The sequence below is a fragment of the Eptesicus fuscus genome, chromosome 8 (assembly GCF_027574615.1).
Source record: "Eptesicus fuscus isolate TK198812 chromosome 8, DD_ASM_mEF_20220401, whole genome shotgun sequence".
Lineage (NCBI taxonomy): Eukaryota > Metazoa > Chordata > Mammalia > Chiroptera > Vespertilionidae > Eptesicus > Eptesicus fuscus.
In genome coordinates this window covers 80,157,382-80,180,714 of record NC_072480.1, presented here as the reverse complement: position 1 = coordinate 80,180,714, position 23,333 = coordinate 80,157,382, and the positions used below count along the sequence as shown (strand labels likewise).

At 39.3% G+C, this 23,333-nt stretch overlaps 1 protein-coding gene across 2 annotated transcripts in view; it reads left to right on the top strand.

Annotated features, from left to right (window-relative positions):
* LOC114232389 (A disintegrin and metallopeptidase domain 3-like) overlaps positions 1-23,333 on the top strand; it is a 109,333-nt gene that overhangs the window by 54,505 nt on the left and 31,495 nt on the right. For both annotated transcript variants that reach the window (XM_054720029.1, XM_054720030.1), the window contains 4 exons: positions 11,131-11,229; positions 15,609-15,804; positions 16,293-16,383; positions 16,661-16,850. In XM_054720029.1, the coding sequence (XP_054576004.1) occupies positions 11,131-11,229; positions 15,609-15,804; positions 16,293-16,383; positions 16,661-16,850 (576 nt within the window). The remainder of the gene's footprint in view (positions 1-11,130; positions 11,230-15,608; positions 15,805-16,292; positions 16,384-16,660; positions 16,851-23,333) is intronic.

The following is a 23,333-nucleotide window of genomic DNA, read 5'->3' as shown; positions in this document are numbered from 1 at the left end:
AGATTTGTGCAATAGGCCTTCCTTCACTTGGCTGCTGGCACCGGTTTTCCTCTGGCACCTGGGACCCGGGCCGCAGTGGAGCCAAGTCTTCAGCCTTCAATCTTCAGTGTTCGCTCGGTCGGAGCCTTCAGGCTTTGCTCGTGCCTGTGTATGCAAATTAACCTGCCATTTTGTTTGGTTAATTTGCATACTCACTCCTGATTGGCGGGTGGGAGTCATGGAGGTATGGTCAATTTGCATCTCTCTCTTTTATTAGTGTAGATCTCCCTGTATACCACATTAAGAGTGAAAATACTTTCAGAGTGCTTGACTAATTTCCCTGTGATGAAGTATTTACAATTTTAACTGTAACGTCACATGCTCTTCGAACTCGAGAGAAAGCAACATATAACTTACCATGTCCAAAAACGGGTTCAGGTAGGCATATTCCTACTCTGTCTAGAGTTTGTCCTTGTGATTTATTAATAGTCATTGCAAATGCTGGCATCACGGAAAACTGTCATCAAATTAATTTAAATGGGAAGGCCAGTGTCAGATGGGGACAAATCAATTCTTGTATCAGAACAACCTCTCCCACTGCAGATCCTGTTAATACTTCAGCTTCGATTATGTTAGGTCATAATCTTTTGATAATAAATCTAGTACTATTACAAAGACCCATTTATTATTAAGATTTCTCGATAGCATGATGATTGCACCCACTTTCAATTTTAATTTATGACATGGCATTCCTGAAGGAGTAATAATATTAAGAAATTTGCTGGGAAAATTTTCCTTTTCAGCATGATCTGGTGAGTCAATGGAATCAACACTCAAATAGGTGTGAAAATCTTCATCGAGTATATTTAAAATTTCTTCATTTAATTTTTGAATGTGCTCATTTTTTGGACAAAAAATCACACATTTAGATATATTTTTAATATTATCGATAGATATACTATTTCCAAAAGGAGCTTCATGGGGGATTTCAATAATATCCATTCCTAAATGAAAACTGCTATCAAGTTTTCCATCTCCAAGTTTTACTAACCATTCACTATAAGCAGAATCCTCTGATCTCATATTTGTTTTCAGAGACAACTTTCTGAAACATCCCCAAACATCACAGTACTTTAAACTCATTTGTACTATGGCCGAACGCATAGCATGTGGTACAAAACTGAGACGTTGTCAACAATCCCCTCTGAGAAGGAGAACTTTCCCACCAAATGCAACATTCAAATTCATAATTTCTCTTAGTAATCTGTCTATGGTGTTTATAGCATGACTGAATGCCATGGTCTATTCATCAATAATAAGAAGTTGGGCCTTTTTAATGGTTTTAGCAACTTCACTCTTTATATCAAGTCTAGAAATTGAAGTTTCATTTAAATGGAATTGTAATTTATATTGGAAATGAAAGGTTCTTCCACCAAGAAGTAAATTTCCATCAATTCTTGTAGATGCTGTGGGTAAAACCGTACCACCATGACCTCTAATATAATGTATTAAAACTTTATACAAATATGTTTTTCCACTACTACCTGTACCATCCAAGAAAAAGGATTTGGGGTGTACAGTTTGATCTTCGATGGCTAAAGTTATAGTCTGAAAGGCTGCCAACTGTTCATTATTCAGAGAACTTATCAAAACCTATGCCTGTTGTCGCTTATATAATTCATCACATGTATTTGCATTCATTAATAAAGTATAGTTCAGAAGTTTGAAATGTGAACATTTCATTCCATGCAATGTGAATACCTCTTGAATTGTGTTAGGGGCATGCATTTCTTTCTTTCTTTTTTTAAAAATATATTTTATTGACTTTTTACAGAGAGGAACAGAGAGAGAGAGAGAGTTAGAAACATCAATGAGAGAGAATCATTGATCAGCTGCCTCCTGCACACCCCCTAATGGGGATGAGCCTGCAACCAAGGTACATGCCCTGGACCGGAATCAAACCTGGGACCTTTCAGTCCGCAGGCTGATGCTCTATCCACTGAGCCAAACCAGTTTCTGCAGGGGCATGCATTTCACAGTTCACACAGGCACCTTCCCTTCGGTGTAATTTCCAACAGAAATCTTCAATACAATAAGATTTATTATCATCCCATAATTTGTCTGCAGCAGAAGGACATGCAAACACACATATGTATGCAAAAAGTTGCAGTAGTTGTTTGGACTTATTAAGGATGATTGCATTGTCAATCATATCTTTCCATATAGTGTCAACAAGTAATAATCCTCTGTGTTTAGCAGCTTCACAAAATGTATCATAAATTACACCTCCTACAGTTCACAGATAATCAAAACTTATTGCACCTTTTACATGCAGAAGCAAATGTCTAAGGTAATATCGTTCTGGTTCTCTAAAGCTCACAGTGAACAGTCTACCTAATACTTTATTCCCACTCTTATGGCATTTTGTCCACAAAGAATTATTAAACACACTAGAGGCCTGGTGCATGAAATTTTTGCACTTGTGGGGAGAGGGTTCTCAGCTCAGCCTGTGCCCTCTCGCAGTCCAGGAGCCCTTGGTGGATGTCCAACTGATGGCTTAGGCCCGCTCCCCATGGGAGAAGCTCCTGCCAACACTGCTGCACTTGCCAGCAGTGATCCCATCTCAGGGATTCTGGCTGAGCGGCGTTCCCCCCGTGGGAGCACACTGACCACAGGGGCAGCTCTTGCATTGAGCATCTGCTCCCTGGTGGTCAGTGCATGTGATAGTGATGGGTCATCTGCTGCTTGGTTAATTTGTATATTAGCCTTTTATTATATAGGATTACATAATACTTTAATGTCTCATTTCCCAATATATGACAGTCACTTTTTAAAGCATGTTTATGCTGCCTGGCTGGTGTTTCTCAGTGGTTGAGCATCAACCTATGAACCAAGAAGTCACAGTTCGATTCCTGGTCAGGGCACATGCTGGAGTTGCAGGCTAGATGCCCAGTGTGGGGTATGCAGGAGGAAGCCGATCAATGATTCTCTCTCATCATTGATGTTTCTATCTTTATCTCCCTCTCCCTTCTTTTCTAAAATTAACAATAAAAATATATTAAAGTATGTTTAGGTTAAAAATTTATAGTCTTTTGGTATTACCCAAACAATTTAAATATTTGTAGAAAAAGTTAAACACCTATTTTTTCAATAGTTTATCAGAATTACTACTGAGTCCACAAACTATGAGAATAACAAAAGACCTACTCTTTTACTTTCTCTTAAATTCCTATTATTGAATCATAAATGGTATTCCATTTGAGATGATATTTTATGCAGAATATTTGGTGAATTATATTGAATTGTTAGTATGATTTCTTCAGAGCTCTTAATCAGGATAAATCCTATTTCAATTTTCAAGGTTACTGAGCTGTAGAATTAGATCTTGATGGCACTATTTAGCTTCAGATGGTAATATGACATAATGGAGATTAGCATGGACTCTGAAAGTTGAGGAAACCAAGCTCAAATAATAAGTGACGTTCAGTGCTAGAAAACACTTATATTTAACTGCACCTGTGTATGAAATGTAGAGATCAAACTTGTTTACATATGTAACACCCAATATAAGATGTAGAATATTTTTCTCAAGATTTTAGAAGTTTCTTTCATTCCCCTTTCTGACTACTACCCTCAGAATTTCTTAATTTTCTGACCTTTATAATCATTGATAGTGCCATCAGTTCATGAAATTCATATCAGTGGATTTATATGATGTATTCTCATTTGTGTCTCACTTCTTTTGCTCAACATAATATCTGTGAAATTAACTCATATTATTCTTCATATCAGGATTTTATTCTTTTTTTTCTTTTTGTAGGTGTGTAGTATTATATTATTTGAATTTACTACCGTTCTTCCATTTTCCTATAGGCAGATTTGTAAGTTGTTTCTAATTTTAAAATATTATGAATAAAGGTATGCTAGACATCCTTTCACATATGATTTTGAAGACCTATATGCTCATGTCTTTTGGATATATAAAGCAGTAAATTTAATGACTCACGCTGTAGGCATATGTTTAGATTTAGTAGATACAGTTTTGCATCCTTTTATCCAAGTTATACAACCACCTGCAGTGAATGAGAGTTCCAGATCCTGCAGATACTTGCCAATAATTAATATTACAAACCTATTTAATTTTAGCTATCCTGGTAAGTAAAGGGGGAATAAGCTTGACTTTATCTGGATAGATGATATTGAATATATTTTTTGACATTTGGATATTATTCTTTATCAGTTCTTGTTTACATTTGTGTTTTCTCTACCTGAGGTGCCTTGATTTTCTCCATATTGCTGAAGGATATTTTCATTGGAAATAGGACTCTGTTGAAAATTCTTTTATTTTTAGACTTTATGGTTTCTAATGGAAAACCTATTGTCATGAGAATTACTTTTTCCTTATAAAGTATTATTTGTCATTCAGAACTTTCAAGATTTTTTGGTTTTTATTTTTATTTTTCTGAAGTTTGACTATGATGTGGGTGTTGATATCTTTGGGTTTATCTCATTTTGTATTTGCTCACCTTCTTAAAATTGAGGATTTCTGTCTTTTTACCAATTAGAAGAGTTTTCAGCCATTATTTCTTCAAGTACTCTTTCAGCTCCATCTCCTCTAATTTATTCCTGGACTTCAAATGTTGTAGTTTTCTTTTATTTTCTTTTATTTTCTTTCTTTCTTTCTTTCTTTCTTTCTTTCTTTCTTTCTTTCTTTCTTTCTTTCTTTCTTTCATTCTTTCTTTCTTTCTTTCTTTCTTTTTCTTTCTTTTTCTTTTTTTCTTTCTTTCTTTCTTTCTTTCTTTCTTTCTTTCTTTCTTTCTTTCTTTCTTTCTTTCTTTCTTCTTTCTCTTTCTTTCTTTCTTTCTTTCTTTCTTTCTTCTTTCTTTCTTTTCTTTCTTTCTTTCTTTCTTTCTTCCTTCCTTCCTTCCTTCCTTCCTTCCTTCCTTCCTTCCTTCCTTCCTTGTGGAAGGATAGGTCTGCCTTGTTTCTATTTCTTAAGGTTTCCACTTACATGACCCAGGACTGACTCCCACACGGACTGACTCCCACCCTGACTGATTCCCGCCAGGGACTCCCCCCACCCACCACTGGATCATGCCTCGGACTGACACCCTCCTGGGACTGGCTCCTGCCAGGACTGACTCCCACCCTGACTGACTCCTGCCTAGGACTGGCTCCTCGCCGGGACTGACTTCCAACAGCACGACCCTGACTGATTCCCAGGGTCTGACTCCTGCCCTGCACGGCAACCTAGCACTGACTTCCGGTTGGTCAGCCTTTGGTTGTGATTGGTCATTACAATCCTGGGCTTTTATTATTAAGACTAGAGGCCCAGTGCATGAAATTCATGCACGGGAGCGGGGGTGTCCCTCAGCCCAGTCTGCACCCTCTCCAATCTGGGACCCCTCGAGGGATGTCCGACTACCTCTTTAGGCCTGATCCTGGATGGGCCTAAATGGGCAGTCAGACATCCCTCTCACAATCCAGGACTGCTGACTCTCAACCACATGCCTGCCTGCCTGCCTGCCTGCCTGATTGCCCCTAACCGCTTCTATCTGCCAGCCTGATCGATGCTCCCCTGACAGCCTAGTCACCCCTAACAGCCCTCCCCTGCTAGCCTGATCACCCCTAACTGCTCTCCCCTGCTGACCTGGTTCCCCCCCAACTGCCCTCCCCTACAGATCTGGTCCCTTTCCACTGCCCTCTCCTGCAGGTCTGGTTGCCCCCAATTGCCCTCCTCTGCCAGCCCAGTCACCCCTAACTGCCCTCCCCTGCTGGCCTGATCACCCCCAACTACCCTCCCTTGCAGGCCTGGTCTCTCCCAACTACCCTTCCCTGCCAACCATCTTGTGGCAGCCATCTTGTGTCCACATGGGGGCAGCCATCTTGTGTGTTGGAGTGATGGTCAATTTGCAAACTACTCTTTTATTAGCTAGGATAATGCTGTGGAATCTCCCAATAATAATAATTATGTGCATCGGAATCTTCTCTATTCAATAAGAACCAAGCCATCAAAGTTCAGTTATGCCTTTTAGCCTTCTCTAAAACTTCAGCAAAATCATCAGTATGAATATATAAATTCTGGTCATTTGACAAATGAATAGCTAATCTTGTGATTGCATGAGATTGGTCATGCAGTTACACTGGAAAAAGTCTACAAACAGCCTCAGGAGCACTCACATACCTGGAGTCAATGAAGTCCTGTACTTCATCATGATTGATAATGTTTTTTTCAGAAATTTGAGTATTTGCACAGTAATGTTCTTTATAGATATATTTAAATCAATATTTGACACTTTTAATCGATGCACATACTTCGTCATTTATATGACAGTTATATTTGAGGCACAAATACAGGTTATAAGGGACAATTCAAGTATTATTGACAACTTTATTTCCAATAGAAGTGGTACTACCAGATCTTCATTTGTATTTGGGATATCCATCAATATTTCCAATGGTTGCATTTTGAAATTCTTTTGGATATCCCTTTGAACATTTTTCATAAATGGACTATTTGGATTTTGTATTCCACATGGTCCATGTATCATATTTGATTTTACAATTTGAAAAAGTCAAGGACACTGGTCTTCATCTGGAATTTCTGTCTTAACTATATGGTCAATGTCATCTTCTGTTCGTAATTTGGATTCACTATCTAATATCAATAATATGTAAGCATGAGGCAGTCCGCGTTTCTGAAATTCAATGATATGAATTTTAGCTATTATTTTGCCAAATAAATGGAATTTGCATATATCATTTAAAAGAGCATTCAGCTTAATATTAAAAACTCTGGCTACCAAGTCAGGTCTGTTTTCAACTTTTTGCCAGCATTGTAAATTGTTTCTAATATCTGCCCATTTGGGGTTGCATGTCATGGTTATGAATAAATCGGGCTTGCCATACTTTGTTACAATTGCCATAGCATCCTGATATCGCTGCTGCATATTTCTGGGACTAGCCTCAAAAGATGATGGAAGTATTATCATTTACCAATTGGCACATTGTCTTTTTCAGATCTAGATTTGAGATAATCCATCAAACCACTATATTTTTCAGCTTTCAACTTAGATTTATTTGCTTTAATGATATTTATCCAATTGGTCTCCATTTTTTAATATGAATCCAAGAGAAACTGTTGAGTTAATTTTCCTGCATTTAAAATAAAATTGAACATGTCCTGCACAGAGAGATGAAATCAATAATACTGCATTTGTGTGACTCGTGTCCTTACATTTTGTGTAGTATTATTGTCGATTACACTGTTGTCTCTGAGTCTTAATGCAATATCTGTTCCCCAGCCTTTTTCACCATGTGGAAAAAGAATAGGAAATGTCATTGCTTCTAATGTAGGAAACAGGATACTGATTTGTTTCATTTTAGTGGCATTCGGATTATTGGGATCTGACTTACCATGAATGAGCAAGTCCCTCTCAAAAGGATGTGTTCCATCTTTGTTTCTGAATATGACAGCAACCTCAGTTACAAGGGGAGAATTATATCTGCCTAGATCACTGTTACGATCATATTTAATTGCCATTGTTACTTCTGTGGGAGCAATACCTTTTGCTGCTGCTTCAGATTGGGCTTCCTTTTCTACCTCATGTAGCATCTTGTACAATTTTGTTAATTCATTTATTTCATGCATGAGGTTGTTGATGTTGATCATGATTCTTTCTGAGCAGTCCTGCTTTTCAGGCATTGCTAATCTTTTACTTGTCCCTTCGGCTGTATCCAAAATATAGAGTTGAGCAAAATTCCAAGAAACACCATCTGAAGGATGTAAAGTTCCAGTACAGTGATAAACTTGTCCGTGCATTCTAAAACAGTATGGCCTATATCCTGATGACAATGCAATATTTGCACCCATGAAAGCAAAAGCAAAATAATTATTTATGGAACAAATATTTTCCATGAAATTTTTACTGTCAGAATCTTCATTTGTCATTAATCTTTTAAAATATGCTGTGTATTCCGGAAAATGTATATCGTTTGGATAGACTTTACCTTTGCTACAACATCAAGTAAATTTCCCATCGGATGGTTATTCATCAGAGAAATTTAGTGATAGGCAAAATTGGCATCTAACAGTCATTCCACCACAACTATGTTCGAGAATTGCATCCTCATGTACTCCATTTTCGCTGAGAAGGCAGTTCCTACCAGTATTGGTAGTACTTGTTGATGACTGTTCTATAGACATATTCTGTCATCGCCACCACCTTCTTTCAACTTCAAAAGCATGTTGGTCTTTAGACATTTTCTGTCAATGATGCCAGCTTTGTTCAGCTTCAGACAGATGCTTTTCCAATAGATGCTCTTCAGATACATTCTGTTGCAGGTGCCACCTTCTTTCAAGATCAGACGCCGGCATCTTTTGGCTGCAGAGCTACATTGTATCAACAGTTGTTCTTTAGACATAGTCTCACCTCCCTGCTGTCATGGTTTGAGATGCAGATGATTGAGAGTCCTGGCTGTCAGGCCACTGAGTGCTGTCTGACCCAATGCTGATTCTGGCTGATTCTGTAGGGGTGGGGCTTTCTCCTTCCTGCTGTCAGTTTCCACGGCAGCAATGAGGAAGCTGGGGTGACCAAGGAAGCCAAGCCTCCTGCCCACTCCAGCCGGCTCCATGGCTCTGGCAGGTGCCACCATCTTTGTTTCATCAATTTGCATATTCCTTCCTTATTGGCTGTGGGAGTCACCATCTTTATCATGAAGTGACAGCTAATTTACATATTACTCTTTTATTAGATAAAACTTTGAATTGAGAATATCTTAATGATTTGGGTTTTCTTATGCTTGAATGGTCTTTTCATATCTTTTGCACATTTTCATTAGTATTCACTGTTTGAAGTGTCAGTGGTTTATCATCAATATTATAGAAGGCACATATGTATGCTGTTTCTCCAGTAAACTAAGTTTTCTTGGCATGAGACCAGTTTTGTAGGGAGGGATTCTAGTGATCTTGTCATTTAGGTAACAGTAAGTGGGCTACTTCTGGTTTTGTTTGTTTCTTTATTTTTACAGATGGACAATGGTGTTTGGTGTTTATCCCTGTAAGAGGCCCTTTGGTTTATATGGAACTTTTGGGGGGTTTTCTTACCCAATTGATTTGCATTGTTTTGTAAAGAGGACTGTAAACAGAATGGGTATATTTGAACACTGATTTGTTGTTCCACTTATGTATGCATTTATAGTTTGATTCTTGTATGTGCCACCACTAGGGATCAAACCAGCAGCCTTATTGTATCTGGAAAACACTGGAACCATCTGAGTAACCCTGACAGGGCCCTTTTACTAGTTTTTTAATATGGAATGCTAAGTTGTTTATTAGGGATTTCACTTGTTTCTTGAGATAGGCCTTTAATGACATAACTTACCTCTTATTACTGCCTTTTCTCTCTTTCTCTATTTCCTTTTCTTTTTTGCTCAATCCCTCAACTCCCAACCAACCTTCCTGACCACCCCGACTACCCCATCACACCAGAGGTGAATGCCTGCTCTCTGTTGATGAATGTGTTTCTATTTTGCTTGGTAGCTCGGTTTGTTCATTTACTTTCACATATGAGTGAAATTATATGGTACTAGAGGCCTGGTGCACAAAATTTGTGCATGGAGGTGTGTGTCCCTCAGCCCAGCTGGCACCCTCACCAATCTGGGACCCCTTGAGGGATGTCCACGGTGGGATCGGGCCTAAATGGGCAGTGAGACATCTGTCTCACAACCCAGGACTGCTGGCTCCCAACTGCTTGCCTGCCTGCCTGCCTGATTGCCCCTAACTGCTTATGCCTGCCAGCCTAACCGATGCCTCACTGCTCCCCTGCCGGCCCGATTACCCTAACTGCCCTCCCCTGCTGGTCTTGTTGCCCCTAACTGTTCTCTCCTGCAGGCCTGGTTGCCCCCATTTGCCCTCCCCTGCTGGCCTGATAACCCCTAGCTGTCCTCCCTTGCCAGCCTGGTTGCCCCTAACTGCCCTCACCTGCAGGCCTGGTTGCCCCTCACTGTTATCCCCTGCAGGCCTGGGTGTTCCTATCCGCAACTGTCCTCCCCTGCCAGCCTGGTCGCCACCAACTGCCCTCCCCTGCAGGCCTGGTCCCTCCCCAACTGCCTTCCTCTGCCTACCCGGTCACCCATAACTACCCTCCCCTGCAGGCCTGATCACCCCCAACTGTCTTCCCCTGCTGGTGTGATCACCCCCAACTGCCCTCCCCTTGCAGGCCTGGTTGCCCTCAACTGCCTTCCCCTTTGTCCTGGTCCCCCTCAACTGCCCTCCCTTTCAGACCTTGGTCACCCCCAACTGCGCTATCCTGCAGGTCTGGGTACTCCCCCAACTTTCCTCCCCTGCTGGCCTGGTCCCCCCCTACAGCCATCCACTGCAGGCCTGGTCCCTCCCAACTGCCTTCCCCTGCTGGCCTGATTGCCCACAACTGTCCTCTCCTGCTGGCCATCTTGTGGTGGCCATCTTGTGGTGGCCATCTTGTGTCCTCATGGGGACGGTCATCTTTGATCACATGGGGTGGCCATCCTGTGTATTGGAGTGACGGTCAATTTGCATATTATCTCTTTATTATATAGGCTTTATCTTTCACTCACTGTCTTATTTTATTTAGTATTATGTTCTCCAGGTCCATAGGTAAAATGTTCTTCCATTTGGAACTAGGCAAATGATGACAACAATTTTCTTTGAAACATTTCTTATAATACCAAAATATTATAATTTAGCAACTTCTATTTTGTCACAATCATAACTCGTTATATATTTGCAAAATTGTTTCCTGAGAAGACTTGATATGGAAATGTACTTATAATGTATTCAATAAAAAAATATAAATGTAGAAATTCATTGTGTATGTATATGTTTACAAAACCAAAGGGGATTGAAAATTAATTGCAAAGAATAATTAACAGTTCAATTTCTTGAGCATGGAATTATGCATAATTTATTACCATCCTTTTCTATACTGAAAATACCATAATTTCAAATGAAGTAGTACTATAAATAAATACAGAAGTACTATGAATAAATACTATAAAAATTATACTGTAATTCTAGTTAACTTAGAGACAAACATTAGTTTATTTTGACAAATAAAATTATCTATTTGATGGCAAATTCTAATTATTTAATTTGATTGTATTTGCTTTCAGGAATGTGATTTTAAAAAATGCTGTTTTACTGAAAATTGTACATTCATTAAATTTGCAGAATGTGGCAATGGACCATGCTGTGACAAAAAAACTTGTCTGGTAAGCTTTCTAAATATAACTGTTTCACCTCATGAAAATGTTGTGTTCTTGTGCATTCTTTCTACTTTAGTTTTTAAAAAATTTGTTTGTACACATCTTTCACATACGCTACTTTTTTGTACCCTATTCACACACTGTTGGTTTTAGAATTTAGATGATGTCTTTAGGTCTTTTTCTCCATACTATTTAGCTCCACTACTCACTGTATTGTTTCAATTTCTACTCAAGATCCATCTAGCTACTGCACTAAATGCCAATTCCAGATTATTTGGGTGGGATGAATTCCTCGTGGTGCTACCTGAGTGAAGCTCTTCATCATGAAACAACTTACGACAAAATTATAAATGAGCAGCTAACACACAGTTGACATGCAATGCTCCAATAAAAGACAGTACTTTTAAAAATCTGATTTTGAAAATACTAGAAAAAGGAATCCATGTAGAATATGTAGTATATAAAATAGTGAAGTTTGCCTTGGTCAAGGACTCCTAGTCTAGAAGTGAAGTATTGAATTGACTTCCCTTGGGAAGTTTTCCATTCACGTTTTTCTCTGTAGCCACATCTGAGAGGGGATTGGTTAGGATTTGTCTTCTGTGGTTTGCATCATTATAGCACCTCATTTAGTGTCCCTTTCAGGAGTCTATAACAAATATAAAAGTGATTAAAGAGAGATATTTTCTGTTTCAATGAAATCTCTCACAACATTATTCTGCTTTGTTCTATATGTGTTCATTTTCACTCTGTGGGCTAGTAATTAGAACCAATGGTCAGTTATTTTTAAGGCACATGAGTATAGAGGCAAGGCTTCTACTTCTTAGCAGTAAATCTTGTTGCTTTTCTCTTCATTAGAGCTCTCATCTTGACCTTTGTCTCTAAACCAGTGCAATACAGCTTTTCTAAACAGTCCATTGCCATTGACCTACATCCCAAGTTCTTTAAAATGGAGATAATCACTACATTTGATTGCGTGAAAATTCACGGTACAAGTTGCTAGGGAGAGCTTTAGGGCAAGAGCTAAAAGTACTTTGTTAGTTTACATTAATTTTATGTGTGTTAGAAAATAGAACTTTGCTTTTGCTCTCATTTAAGACTGCTCTCCTTCTTTATTGGCCATAAGTGTAAAAGTCTTCCTATTTTCTTCTCTTCTACTTTCAAGTAGGCTAATTTACACCAATGCATTTTCAAAATTTAGCAATTTTATCTAATATTTAATAAATGACATTTCTATTTAGATAGAAATAAATCCAAGTGCAAAGATATGGAAGACAATAATTTAACCAGCTGTTTTATTGAAACATAGCAATGAATAACTTGTTTCTAACCAGTACACAGACATTTCTATATGAAATTGAAAAAAATTCATTGGCACTCTTAAATACACATTATGTAGTGGTCAATTGTATTTTAAATACACATTATGTAGTGGTCAGTTGTATCTTTTTTAAAAAATTCCACAAAATGATATTTATTATGAATTTCTTATATATACTTGATCTGTGAAATTTTTAAAGATATGAGCATTCTATCTATATGTGGACTTTAGATTGAAGCTTACTAAAAATTTGAAACAAAGCTTGCTTCTAATACTATTTTTTTCACTCCTTAGATATAGTATAATTTTAATGTCATAGTGGAACAACAAAGGTGAAAACTTCTAGATATACAGCTTTTGTTATTTATATATCAAGGGACTAAAATATCATTTGACATTACATGACTTTACTTTTGAGAAGAATAAGCTGAAGAGTTCTTTAATTTTCTAAATAGTGGTTAAAAAAGAAAACTATCAACATATTCTGGAATTTTTTTTATAATGAAAATAAATCAAACCATAACCAACACTTAGCACTTTAGTATTTTATTCTATTACTAGGGGCCCAGTGCAGAAATATGTGCACCTTGAAAGGAACTGTGGGCCCGAGGCTGCAGTGGGCACAGGGGCAGGTCTCAGCCCATCCTCTGTGCTCCAGCCCAGTCCCCTGTCTGCTGGCAACCCCGCTCCCATGGGCTGATGGTGCTGGCCAGGCTCGCTCCTGCTGATGGTGTGGAACGATTGGGGCTGGTGCCAGCATTGGGTGCAAGTAGTGGCTGTGGCACTGGCAGCGGGTATGAGGAGGCCTGGCACCAGCATTGGGAGTGAGTAAAGGCTCCTGCACTGGCAGCAGGTGTGAGGGGTCCAGTGCTGACAGCAGGTGTGAGTGCTGGGTGGGGCTGTGGCGCCTGGAATTAAAAAATTTTCAGTAAACACCAGAGGCTCGCTTCAATGACAGCAACTGGCACCTCACCTGGTATGGTGTCCCCACCCACCTGCTCCACAATCCCCCTGTGGTCGACACCCACCATGTTTTGTGCATGACCCCTGGTGGTCAGTGCATATCAGAGCATCTGGTTCAGTTGTCTGTTTGTTCTCCTGTTCAGTCTATTTGCATATTAGGGGTTTATATAGAGAGATCAGCCAGAGTTTAATTCCATTCATCACCAGTTTCAGATGTAGAGCAAAGTGGTCAGACAACCATGCACTTCACAGAGTGGACTCCTTGTGGCTCACTTGCCCCCATACCCAGTTTTCTCCATATGTTTTACTATATTCCTTGTGCTGCAAACTGCATCTCTGTGGCTATTCTGCAGCTACCAAATTGTACTGTTTAATCCCCTTCACCTTTTCTACCCCGTGCCCAGCCCCTCTCCCCTCTGACAGCTGTCAGACTGTACTTATGAGTCTGTTTCTATTTTGTTTGTTTCTTTAATTTGTTCATTAGATTTCACATGCAGTTATGTGAAATCATATGATATTTGTCTTTCTCTGACTGACTTATTTCAATTACCGTAATACTGTCTAGGTCCAACCTTGGTGTCACAAAAGGTTGCATCTTGATAATGGCCAAGCAAAGGAAAACAAATACTTATAAAGCTTAGGTAAAGATGAGTCTTACTTAGTGCTCAGGTGACTATTTCAAACAGGAACAATAGAATTCTTATTCTATACATCTATTGCATATCCTTGCAATTTTGTTGACAGTTCTCAAACAAGGTTTCTGCATGTGTAACAGAGATAGCTCATTGTGCTTCCTGGCTGTCTAGTCCACAGTACAATATTTCAGAAGAGTAGAGAGATCCTTTCTTTCCCAACATCTGTCTCTATGCTTAATAGAAGAAAACGTGACTGATCCTGCTAGATTAAATTTCCTCCACTGTTCCATTCCCTGTGTCTAGGGAGAAGTGTTCTGACTATCATCCTTAGTCAGAGCAGATTCAAAATTCATAATCTCTCTTGGTAGAGGTGGAGTATGTCCTGAAAGAAAAATTTCTTGAAATGAAAATTATATCCATTCAGCCATATTTTAGAAACATGATTAAGACTATTATCAGGATTAGGACAGAATTTCAGGAGTCCAATTAGTCCCCAAGAATCCAAAGTTGAAAAACAAATATACGAACCTTGATATTAGATATTTTCTATTGATCTTGAAGTATTTTGTATAACCACAGCATTACAACTATGAACGCTTTCACTAACTAGATCCTTTTTAAAAATTGAGGTGAAAATTGATGGACTTCTGGGTTCTTTCTGGTCTAGTTTTCTGGAACTTTTAAGTAAATTTATAATTTTATTTAAGTAGCTAAAGATGTAATAGAATCTAAATCAGCGTTATAAACACAATGTTCTCACTTAAACTTTTTACATTTTTGGTTGATACTTTACAAAAATATTTGTCTCAATAATATATATATTAAAAAAGAAAGAAATCAATAGTGTCCTTTGTTTCAAACAGTTAGGTTCAATCATGAAACCTGAGCAACAACTGGAATCCACTTTTAATTTACCATTTTTCTCTCATTTTAAGTTACTAGGAACAATGAGAGAGCTCAACATTACTTTAGAGTCAATGCAACATTTTCAGATGAAAACAAAAAAGACACTGACTTATGTGTTTAACATTTCTGCTTCTTTCAGAACATCACATATATACTTGCTTCTGAATTTGGTGTTGGGTGTGAGAACATGATCTGGTGCCATTATGTTCATGTTCAATTAAACTTCATAATAGGTTAGCATAGAATAATTATTTCAAAAGTAGGGTATCCTGCTCAGTGGATAATAAGCACAGTGGCGGTGCTTAATGTCAATAGCATCAGTCAGGAATCTGAGTTATACCGCTCCTGCTCCAGTACTGAGTAGTATGTGATCTTTGATATTTCATTTAACCTCTCATGATTCTTAACTATAATGACAGTTTATGTAAATTATAATAGCAGATAATAATACCTTGCTTGGAGTAGTGTGGTAAGACTTGATTCATTGCCATGTGGGAAGTACTTCAAGTCATTTGAATAAAATGTATTACCCCTGCCCCCCCCCCATTTTTTTTTCCTCACAGTTACTCCCAAGAGGACGTATATGTCGGAAAAGCATTGATCCATGTGATTTTCCAGAATATTGCACTGGAACATCTGAGTTTTGTGTGCCAGACATGAAAGCTATTGATTTAGAACCATGTAACAATAAAACCGCCTTTTGCTATAAGGGGATATGTCAAGATCCAGCTAGACAGTGTGCGGAGTTATTTGGAAAATGTAATAGCTATGTGTGTTTTTCAGGGGTTCATTTGGGAACTGTGTTTTTCTAAAGTCAGCAACTCACCCTAAAATCCACATAAGTATATTGTTTATTTAAATCCAAATTTGAAAATAAATTTGCAAATCCAAATACCTTTGAATTATGTCAAGAGCAAAATGAGCTTAGTAAATATAAGACCAAGAGAAGAGGACATTAGGCGAATTTCATGGGATTGGTATACAGGGAGTAGATTATTAGAATTGTATATCAGAAAGTAAATGAGTGACATTTAAGCCATTTCTGCAAGATGGTGCCACATTTTCTCTTCTCAAGGGGGTAGTTTTTGGGAGTGTTTCTCATTCTGGAAGTGTCAGTGGGAGACATCAAATACTTGTAGTAGATGGCATTGATTGGATTTTGCTGCTGTCTAGATGTCTCTGTATTAATGTACTACACTTTAGTTTTAATTTTTGTAAGATGAGTAATTGGAACTTTTTATTTTCAGTTGCTAAAGGTGGAACGTATCTATGTGCAGAAGAAGTGAATTTCCTGGGAGATGACTTTGGAAACTGTCGTTCAGGGCGATGTCCTTTTTTGTGTGTATTTTAAAAACTATCCATTTTCCAAAAGCACGTATGTGTTTCTGTGTCTGTGTTTTCTGCAATGAGTCACCTAATTCAAGTGAGAGATGAATTTAGTACATATGGATTAATTTATATGTTGCACTTAATAATATGGTGTATGCTCTGAATAGCTTTGGTGTTATGATCTGAGTAACATTTTGAATTATTCTCATATTTTATATCATTATTTATCTAATAAATTGTGTCCCAAAGTGACATACGGGGAATTTTCTCTGCTTTATATTGCCAGTAACACCCTGTGTGGAAAGATAGTTTGCGACTGGACACATACACGTATAACGGAAACGAGAAATTTTGATGTTCAATATACTTACCTTGGCGGCCATGTATGTATGTCAGCAGCTACAAGAAATGATTCAAAAGTCACAATTCCAGATAATACCTATGTAGCTGATGGCACTATATGTGATGATAATAAGGTAAATATAAATTTTACTTGATCTTATATATGGTGTGTGTGTGTGAATATCTGTGTGTGTATGTGTATGAGACAGATAAAGAGAGAGAGATTAAGATTTATTTATTTATTTTTTACAAACTAGTTCCTGTGTCTTAAGATTCAAAGATCATAATTTCTGTTGTTCAATGGAATACTTGGTTTCTTATCATTTTTTATTATGAACTTTCCTATAGATATTTAAAATGGGCTTCTCACACATGAGGCTAGAATTTGGTCTGCAATAGTTTTTATAAACAAAGGGCAAAATGAATCAATTAATGTGCTAAAAATGTAGAATGGAGCAATCAGAGTACTAAGTACAGCAATAATGACAACAAACAAATATTTAGATTTCAGTAATGATGAGAATGAATATGGTTATAACCAAAGCAAAACATTTATTTGCTTATTAGCTTATTTCTTTCTCCAAAGCATAATGTATTTGTTAAAAATGTGGCCCTTCCATAAGACACAGTAATAAAACAGAATCTAAGCTTTATTTAATTTTTCTTAAAATATTTAAGGAACATTATGGATAACTGATTTTTAAACTATTACTACTAAAACTAGTTGAATGGAAAAAATGCATAATTATATTACAATGCTTTTTGTTACTCTTCACCTCAGGATATTTCTTCATTGATTTTTAGAGACAGTGGAAGCAGACGGAGAGACACACAGAGAGAAACATGGAGTTGAGAGAGACACATCCATTGGTTGCCTCCCTACTTCCCAGACCAGGGCCAGGGGTTGAGCCTGCAACTAAGTTAAATGCTCCTGATCAGAATTGAACTCAGGATGCTTCAATTGCAGGGCCAAAGCTCTATCCACTGAGCCAAACTGGCTAGGGCATTATCTTATATTTTAATTAAAATGATTTCTATTGAGAAACAGCATTTTAAGAAATGAAAAATAAGAAAAAGGCAATGAGTAAACATTTTAGAATGACAGAAGACATTTTTACATGAAAATAATATTCACAAAGGAGCATACTGGTTCTGACTACATTGTCCACAAAATAATGTCTAGTCTAAGAAAAAAATCTTGTAAGAGTTTCCTTGAGCCAAACTGACAACAATTGCTGGGAAGCAAAACCTAAAAGGATGGAGAAAACGTTCTGGGGAATAGTAGTTTTCTTGCTGATTTGTGCATCAGAATCAAAGGAGAGACCTTAGGGGTGGTTACCTAAAATTCATTGGTAAACTGGCGAAAGCAAAGCTGGGAAATCTCTGAGACTGGATCAAAAGTAATACAAATAGACACACACTTCCTTTACCCTGGTGGGTACAGGAGGGTTGATAATGAACATTGAGTGCACATGGAGATGGTATGCAGGAACAAGATAGCAGTGAGTTGTTCTCTGGTCTCTAGCTCTGGTGCAGTAGTTGTGCCATGAGGGGTCTGGAAAAGATTACTCTGACATTCTAAAGGTATGTTATTTTAGATGCAAAAGGACAATCTACAGGCTCAGTTAAGATAAAATCTGACCTTTGGTAAGGAAGATACTTGCCTAGGACATGAATCAACACCAAGATTCCCTTTTAGTTAGAAATTTTAAGTTTCAGACCATCTGATGTGCTTACTTTATGTCTCTGAGTTTATAAGACTGACCATGTATGCCTTCCCTGAGCTTGTCAAGTTTAGTATGTCGCTCCCTTTTTGTCACAACATTATAAAGTAATATGTCTTCCCTTCAAAGTTCATTTAAAACAAAGTGAAAAAATGTTTACTATAAATAAGTCAGAGTATATATATTAACTAATTTAATCATTCTTTAACTAGAAAAAATCAATAAAATGGTACACACACATGCACACGTGTGCTTGTGCACGCGCCCATCATACTAGCATAACATCAAAAAAATTAACTAACATTAAGTTAACATTGATGTTAGAAATACCCTTCAAAGAATCTAAAGTGGCCATCATTAACATATTTCAATGAGCACTTGCAAATTTGCTGGAAACTAATGAAATGATAGAAAGTTCCAGCAAGGAGATAAGAAGATATAAAGAAGAATCGCTTAGAAACTTTAGAATTGAAACACACAATTAGCAATGTAGAGTGGGGCAAAAATAGGTTTACAGGTGTTTGTATGGAAAATAATACAATGATACTATATAATAAAAGCCTAATATGCTAAGTGTCCAGTTGTCTCATCTGCCATTCAACCAATCAAAGCATAATATGCTAATGATATGCTAAGGCCGCTCAACCGCTCACTATGATGTGCACTGAACATCAGGGAGCAGACCGTCGACTGGTCGACCAGTTGCTATGATGTACCCTGACCACCAGGGGGAAGATACTCTGACTGGTATGTGAGGTTGCTGCTGGGGTCCAGCTGATCAGAACTGAGCAAGACAGACTGTACATCCCCTGGAACCCTCCTGTGGTCCCATCTCAGCTGGCCAACCTCTCGCGTCCTTCCATGGCCTCCTATCGTGCACCAGTGGTGTCCCTTTGACTGGCCTGCAACCTCTCCTAATCTGGGACCCCTCAGGGGATGTCAGAGAGCTGGTTTTGACCCTATCCAGACCAGGGGACCCCACTGGTGCATGAAAATGTGCACCAGGCCTCTAGTTAATAAATAATAATACAAAAATGAACTCTGTGTTTCCTGTCCTCATAACTGTAAACATACTTGTGCCCCACCCTGTATATAAAAACTCAATAATGGTCTCAGGAGCAGAATAGTGGGGACACAGAAAAAAATGAGTGAAGCTAAAGATAGAACCCTAAAAAAAATACCCAAATTGAACAACAGAATGAAAATAGGATGAAAAAATGAATAGAGCCTCAAGGATATGAGGAGTTTTAAGAAAATATGTAATATCCAAGACATTGACATCCTAAAATGTAGGAGAAAGAATTTAAGGTTGGAAAAGTATTTGAGGAAATAATGCCTGAAACATTTACAAATTTGGCAAAAGGCATAAACCCACAGATGAAATAAGCTGAAAGAGCATTATGTAGGATCAATCCAGTGAAATCCATGGTAGGATACAGCATAAAAAAATTTGGAAAGTAAAAGACAAAGAAAGAGGATCTTAAAAGTAGTGAGAGTGAAATTATATCTTATGTATAGGAAAAATGGTTTTAATAATGGAAATAAAACAATATGGGAACTAGACAAACAAATGCAACTGAACATTGCCATGAAGTAGTGTTCTACCAACCTATATAATAAAAGGATAATATACAAATCGACCAAACAGTGGAATGACTGGTCACTGTGTTGCACACTGACCACCAGGGGGCAGACGCTCAATGCAGAAGCTGCCCCTGGGTGGTCAATACACTCCCACAGGGGGAAAGCGGCTTAGCCAGAAGCTGGCTTAGCTTAAGGCTGGCGAGTGCAGCGGTGATAGAGCCTCTCCTGCCTCTGCATCAGTTGGACACCCCCTGAGGGCTCCCAGACTGGGAGAGGGCGGAGGCTGGGCTGAGGGACCCCCTTCCCTTAGTGCATGAATTTCATGTACCTGGCGTCTAGTCTTACATAATAATGGAATTCAGCTAATGTTCTGTGGGAATTGAATCTTGCATTTGAAAGTCCTCTGGTTTGTCCCAGCAGCACTATAAGGCTTTACAGAGTCCTCTTTTCTCTAGCAGTGGTTCTTTACCTGGGAAAGTCTGATCATTAGCCCATGCCCAACTGGGCAATATCCCCATGGAAGGAAAAGAAGAGAGAAAAGAAAAAGGAAAGGAAGGGAAAGAAGGGGAGGGATGGAGGGAGGAAGGGAGGGAGGGAAGAAGAAGGAAGGAAGAAAGGAAGGAAGGAAGGAAGGAAGGAGGGAAGGAAGGAAGGAAGGAAGGAAGGAAGGAAGGAAGGAAGGAAGGAAGGAAGGAAGGAAGGAAGGAATACTTTGACTTTACCTGCTTTGTTCAGCAGGAGCTTTAAGCTGCCATGAGTTTTTACTCCCACACTGTTTTGTATTAAAGAAAACTAATTGGCAGCTTTGTCTGTGTGACTGGGTTTGTCTCATGACAGTCTTCATTTTGAAAGCTGGCTTTTAGGCCTTGAAACTTACAATAGTTTAATTGGATAATGCCTATTCTATGGCAGATCACTTGAGAAGCCTGAATTCTGTAGTCACCATTAATTCAGTTGCTTTAGAAAAAAATATACCTGCCCTAAACGGTTTGGCTCAGTGGATAGAGTGTCAGCCTGCGGACTCAAGGGTCCCAGGTTTGATTCTGGTCAAGGGCATGTACCTTGGTTGTGGGCACATCCCCAGTAGCGGGTGTGCCAGGAGGCAGCTGATCGATGTTTCTCTCTCATTGATGTTTCTAACTCTCTATCCCTCTCCCTTCCTCTCTGTAAATAATCAATAAAATATATTTTAAAAAAGAAAAAATATACCCTTCCAAATTTTGTCCCTGCGCTTAAAAAGTATTGTGCTGACTGCATTGTATCATTGAGTGGAATAGGTGTGTAGTGAGGGTTGAGAGCTAACTAGTTCTGTGGTTTTGTGGACAGGCTTCCATTAATAATAGCACATTTTAGCCTCTCTTCCCAATCCCGCCCTTTCAGCTCTCTCCCTGTTTTTCCATATGACTCTGAGGTTACAGCTCCTCTTGAGCACTATGAGGATGATCAGCTAGGTTCTCTCCTATGCTATTGTATTGGATGTGGTTGGATTCTCCTTCTTATCCATCAATGGCCTTCATTATATTTCAGAATCCCCATAAGTTCTTAAATCTCTCATCTTCTAATTGTCTCTTTCTGATATTTCTTATTTATTGGGAAAAAGGTGGCTATTGTGTGTGCCAAATCCTAGAATCATACTTAATTAAAATTTTAAGCTATTTTCACTTGTTATCCTGAATTATTCAACTGATTTTAGAGAGGTTGGAAATTTAAGGTGTCTTTACCTCACTCTCATGTATTGTGATCCTTTGTGAAAATTATCAATCATTTTATATATTAAACTAGATGCCCGGTGCATGATGTTTGCGAGTGGGTATGGCCCCAAGGCCTGGCCTGTGATCAGGGCCATCTTCCCTGGCTGCAGGCAGCTGCTTCCACCCATCCCCAGTTCCCTGTTTGCCATCAAGGGATCGGAGCCTGCTGGTCAGGGGGAGGGACCGAGAGGTGGTCAGTGCGCCTCATAGTGACTGGTAGAGCAGTCCTTCTGATTGTTCTGCTGTTTTGTCGATTTGCATATTACTCTTTTATGTATATAGATGTGCTCCAATCCTTCCACTTCCAGGGAAAGGGGCAAAGGAGGGTTGCTGAAAGTGATAAGGGAGGCAGCATGGTAAACTTGTTATTTGGGAGGGGGGCGCGGGAGAGCTTCCTCCTGATGAGGGGCTTCAAAGGACAGCAGCCTATTTCTGCTACCCTCTGTGTCCAGAGACATAATTTCTGATTGGCATCTAGCAGGACAGAGCAGTTGCAGGTACAGGACTGGGAGCGACTTTCTGCATGCAGCTCCCTGGAGAGTCTCTTCTGGCCAAGGGAATATTTGTTCTAACCATTTATCCTGGAAACAGGGCTGCTGGGTGGTGTGGGGCAGGAGGCCAGAATGGAGGTGGGCAGAGCAGGGCAGGAAGAAGTATGGGGTAGAAGACTGGGGGTGGAGGAGGGAGAGGGTGAAATCTGTGTGTGAGTGTTTGTGTGTGTGTGTGTGTGTATGTGTGTGTGTGTGTGTGAGAGAGAGAGAGAGAGAGAGAGAGAGAGAGAGAGAGAGAGAGAGAGCTGGTACAGAAGGAGAGTTGGGGTCAGCATAGGAAGGTTTGGAAGTACTGGGGGAGTAAGAGGGACCAGCAGATGCCAGAATAGGGGAAAGGGTCTATGGAATCAGGTAGGGTCCGAGAAGGTGAGTATAGACTAAGTCTCTTCCCCAGACCCTGCTATCCCAGGTGTCTAGTGGGAGGGGTCCATAGCGAAGTGCTGAGCCCCCTACACTTCGTGTCTGAGATTCCAGAACATGTGGCCAACCATCCCCCAGTCTTCCCCTTGTGATCCCGCCCCAGCAATGGGGCTTTGCTGGCACAGCTGGGGCTGAGTGCGTGGGGGAGGTGATTCAGGCAGTCGAGCTCCTGGGGCTCAGGGGTTGGGGTGAGCCCTCCTCCTCCAGAGCACCCCATGCAGTTACATACTCCAGAGCGCACTGTGGCCCCAGGATGGCAGATTGCATCCGGGTAACAAATTGGTCTGAGCTCCCCTTGGCCTTGTGCTGAGTGGACCCAGTATTTAGGTCCTTAGGTTTCTATTATCTTGGCCTCCTGAGCATTCCTGTCTCTGCGAAGATTTGAGACAGTTCACTCCTTGTATCCTGTGATTGGGAGTGCCTCTCTGGAGCTGAGGCCATGGGATGAGGAAGAGACAGTCTGGTGCTTGGCTTTTGGTGATGAGTTTGTCTCTGCCTGTATGTGCCACAGGATCCCAAAAGAGTGACTTTTCTGAGCTTTAATTTGTGTGTTCATACCATGCATGCCTCCTTTGAGACATAGAGTC